General features: G+C 57.7%; 1 protein-coding gene across 1 annotated transcript; it reads left to right on the top strand.

Annotated features, from left to right (window-relative positions):
• The first annotated feature begins 227 nt into the window (after window positions 1–227).
• Window positions 228–3,026, top strand: LOC125553145 (ammonium transporter 2 member 1-like). The gene is made up of 3 exons (XM_048716928.1): window positions 228–936; window positions 1,804–2,089; window positions 2,297–3,026. Exons 1-3 carry the CDS (start codon window positions 325–327, stop codon window positions 2,845–2,847), a joined length of 1,449 nt encoding a protein of 482 aa, XP_048572885.1. The 5' UTR covers window positions 228–324; the 3' UTR covers window positions 2,848–3,026.
• Window positions 3,027–3,613: the final 587 nt, after the last annotated feature.

Below are 3,613 nucleotides of genomic sequence, written 5' to 3'. Positions count from 1 at the left end.
CAAACGAACAACCGACGGACGCTTTTCTGTGTGGATGACCCAAACGGAGAACATGGATCTCTTCGTTGGAGTTGCTCTAAAAAATATTTTAAAAAATCGCTGGACTGTGAATGACGTGTGGGGTCGGGGGCCACGTGCAATTGACCAGCAATTGACACGTCGGACAGATATTCTTGATCTGATTGAACGTTTTCAACTGGATGATCGATCCTATTAAACGCGAGCGCGCGGGCTGCCTCGCTGGTTGCCAAGCAGCGGGCCACCAGACTCGCGTCTCCTCTCCCCCGGCACCGGCACCGCACAAAGCGCGCGCGGTCGAGAGAGATGGCGTACGCGGCGGGCTCGCCGGCGGTGCCGGACTGGCTGAACAAGGGCGACAACGCGTGGCAGCTGACGGCGGCGACGATGGTGGGCATCCAGTCCATGCCGGGCCTGGTCGTCCTCTACGGCAGCATCGTGAAGAAGAAGTGGGCCGTCAACTCGGCCTTCATGGCGCTCTACGCCTACGCCTCCTCGCTGCTGGTGTGGGTGCTGGTGGGGTTCCGCATGGCGTTCGGCGAGCGGCTGCTGCCCTTCTGGGGCAAGGCCGGCGTGGCGCTGTCGCAGGACTACCTCGTCGGCCGCGCCAAGCTGTCGGCGACGGAGCGCGGGAGCACGCCGCTGGTGGAGCCCTTCTACCCGGAGGCGACGCTGGTGCTGTTCCAGTTCGAGTTCGCGGCCATCACGCTCATCCTGCTGGCGGGCTCCGTGCTGGGCCGCATGAACATCAAGGCCTGGATGGCCTTCACGCCGCTCTGGCTCATGCTCTCCTACACCGTCGGCGCCTTCAGCCTCTGGGGCGGCGGCTTCCTCTACCACTGGGGCGTCATCGACTACTCCGGCGGCTACGTCATCCACCTCTCCTCCGGCATCGCCGGCTTCACCGCCGCCTACTGGGTACGTGCGCAGCTTCCTTCCTTACCTCCCCTCCATGTCAGTTCGGCGGCCGGTGCTCCGGCGGCGTCTCGATCGGGTTCGGCTAACGTGTTAGGTGGTAGCAGCCAGTCGTTGCTAGCCAAGTAGTTTGACCCAGCACAGCGATGTGGACTCCTCGTTGGGATGCCATTGCCGTTGCCATGCCACCGCGGGAATACACATGACAGCACAGAGTAAAAGTACAGCTACAGTTCTACCGATGCCTGGACCGGAAATTTTCTGGGGTAGATACATGTTCTTCAAAGTAACGTTGGAAGATTTCTAAAAATAAGCCGTGTCGGAAGAAATTAGCGCGAGTCGTTGTAGACTTTCTTTGCTTTCTTTGGGCGGTCACATGATACGAGCACAAGTATTTCGGTGATAGCTGCAGGCACCCGGAAAAGGGGTCCAAGAAAACCGCTTTGCCTCATGGAACGTGTGAACCGGTTGGACCGCGTCGTTGGCTTCGGCTGGCCTCTGCCCGTGGGCGCTCGCGCGGCGTCGTTGATGGCAACTTGAACTAGTACTGGACGGAACGCCCAATTTTTTAATCTCTGGCGGGTCACGGTTACACCGGCTGCAAATATCCAGCGTCGCTGTCTCTCGCGTTATCCAACTTGTTGGTGTGGCACCCGCGTTGTGTACTTGTGTTCATCGACTATTGTGCAAATTCACAATTGGTTCTTCTTCCTTCACGAAGAACTCACAATTAAGTCGCTCCTGAAAAACTACGGAGTATGGTGAACTAGCTAAGTTTGTTTCTGGATTTTTTTAGTAAGATTCGGTCGAACAATCCCGTTATGTCAAACTGTGAGTCGATTTCATTTCGCACCATGTTGTGGCTGGCAGGTGGGACCGAGGCTGAAGAGCGACCGGGAGCGGTTCTCCCCGAACAACATCCTGCTCATGATCGCCGGCGGCGGGCTGCTGTGGATGGGGTGGGCCGGGTTCAACGGCGGCGCGCCCTACGCCGCCAACATCACGGCGTCCATCGCCGTGCTCAACACCAACGTCAGCGCGGCGACGAGCCTCCTCACCTGGACCTGCCTCGACGTCATCTTCTTCGGCAAGCCGTCCGTCATCGGCGCCGTCCAGGGCATGATGACCGGCCTCGTCTGCATCACCCCCGGCGCAGGTACCAAACATCTCATTGCACGCAGCACGTACGGATCACAGGAGTAGGCGGAGTTTTCGTCGCTCAATCAATGTGTTGTCGTGGAGTACTACTAGCACAAAAAAGTCAAATAGACAGCTCGTAGAGTACGCTAACAAGTCCACACCAACGTAACAACAGTAGTTCATTGTGTTTTGACATGAAATTTCTTCATTAATCTACGTACAGGGCTGGTGCAGACGTGGGCGGCCGTGGTGATGGGCATCTTCGCGGGCAGCGTGCCGTGGTTCACCATGATGATCCTGCACAAGAAGTCGGCGCTGCTGATGAAGGTGGACGACACGCTGGCCGTCTTCCACACGCACGCCGTGGCGGGGCTCCTCGGCGGGGTCCTCACGGGGCTCCTGGCCACGCCGGAGCTGATGATGATGGAGTCGTCGGTGCCGGGGCCCAAGGGCGCCTTCTACGGCGGCGGCATCAAGCAGGTGGGCAAGCAGCTGGCCGGCGCGGCGTTCGTGATCGTGTGGACCCTCGTGGTCACCACGCTCATCCTGCTCGGCATCGGGCTGTTCGTGCCGCTGCGGATGCCCGACGACCAGCTCATGATCGGCGACGACGCCGCGCACGGGGAGGAGGCCTACGCGCTGTGGGGTGACGGCGAGAAGTTCGACGCCACGCGGCACGACGTGTCCAGGGGCGCCGGCGGCGAGAGGGAGATGGGCACCGCGGAGCAGCGGCTCGCCGGCATGGGAGCCAGGGGCGTCACCATCCAGTTGTAGGAGGGTATCCAACGAGGAAGGCTCTGTACTGTTAATTCTTCTCGTAGGACTGTAGGAATAGTTATGCTTTTAACTGCAGAGTGTGAGAGCCTCCTGTGTAGATTGCTGATGTCATGTTGGCTGTTGCGACATAGTAATATTATTTTTCCGAGTAAAGTGTAGGAAATCACCGGTTTGAATGCTGGGTTTGCGGAAAACAATATGTCATGTTTTTGTTGCAGAAAACATCGTGTCTTCTGTAATGGTTTTCCAAAAAACATTGATTGATGGATCAGGCTCTGTTAAGTGGATTTATGACAGGTGGGGCCTGTTTTTTGCCTACCTGGCACTGGCAGCCGTCCCGACAACCGTTAGATGCGCTGCTCGGGCCATCTATATTTCCTTCCCGCTTGCGCCACATCCGCATTCCCCCCTCCTTCTCCCTTCCCGCTTCTTCCCGCTCCCACCCCCCCCTCGCACTACCCGGCAGTGGCGCCAACGACGCGGATCCCGAGCCATATGAGCTTTGCGGGAGCTTGAACCCTAGCAAGGCGACGGAGAATGTGGAGCTGCAATATTCAGTGGAATATGTGATGGCCAGAGCCTTCGCCGCGACGGTGAAGGTCAATCCGACAAACCACCATATCGCGTCATCCTTCGGCGGCGTATAGTAAGATCCCCCTCCCCTTCTCCATTCCTTTATCTCATCCCTATTGATCCGTTACTAGGGTTAGGATAACAATTGCATATTGTTGGGCCTAGGGTTTGTTATCGCTATGATTTTTTT

Source organism: Triticum urartu, chromosome 4, assembly GCF_003073215.2.
Source record: "Triticum urartu cultivar G1812 chromosome 4, Tu2.1, whole genome shotgun sequence".
Taxonomy (NCBI): Eukaryota; Viridiplantae; Streptophyta; class Magnoliopsida; order Poales; family Poaceae; genus Triticum; species Triticum urartu.
This window is presented reverse-complemented; position numbering and strand designations above follow the sequence as displayed.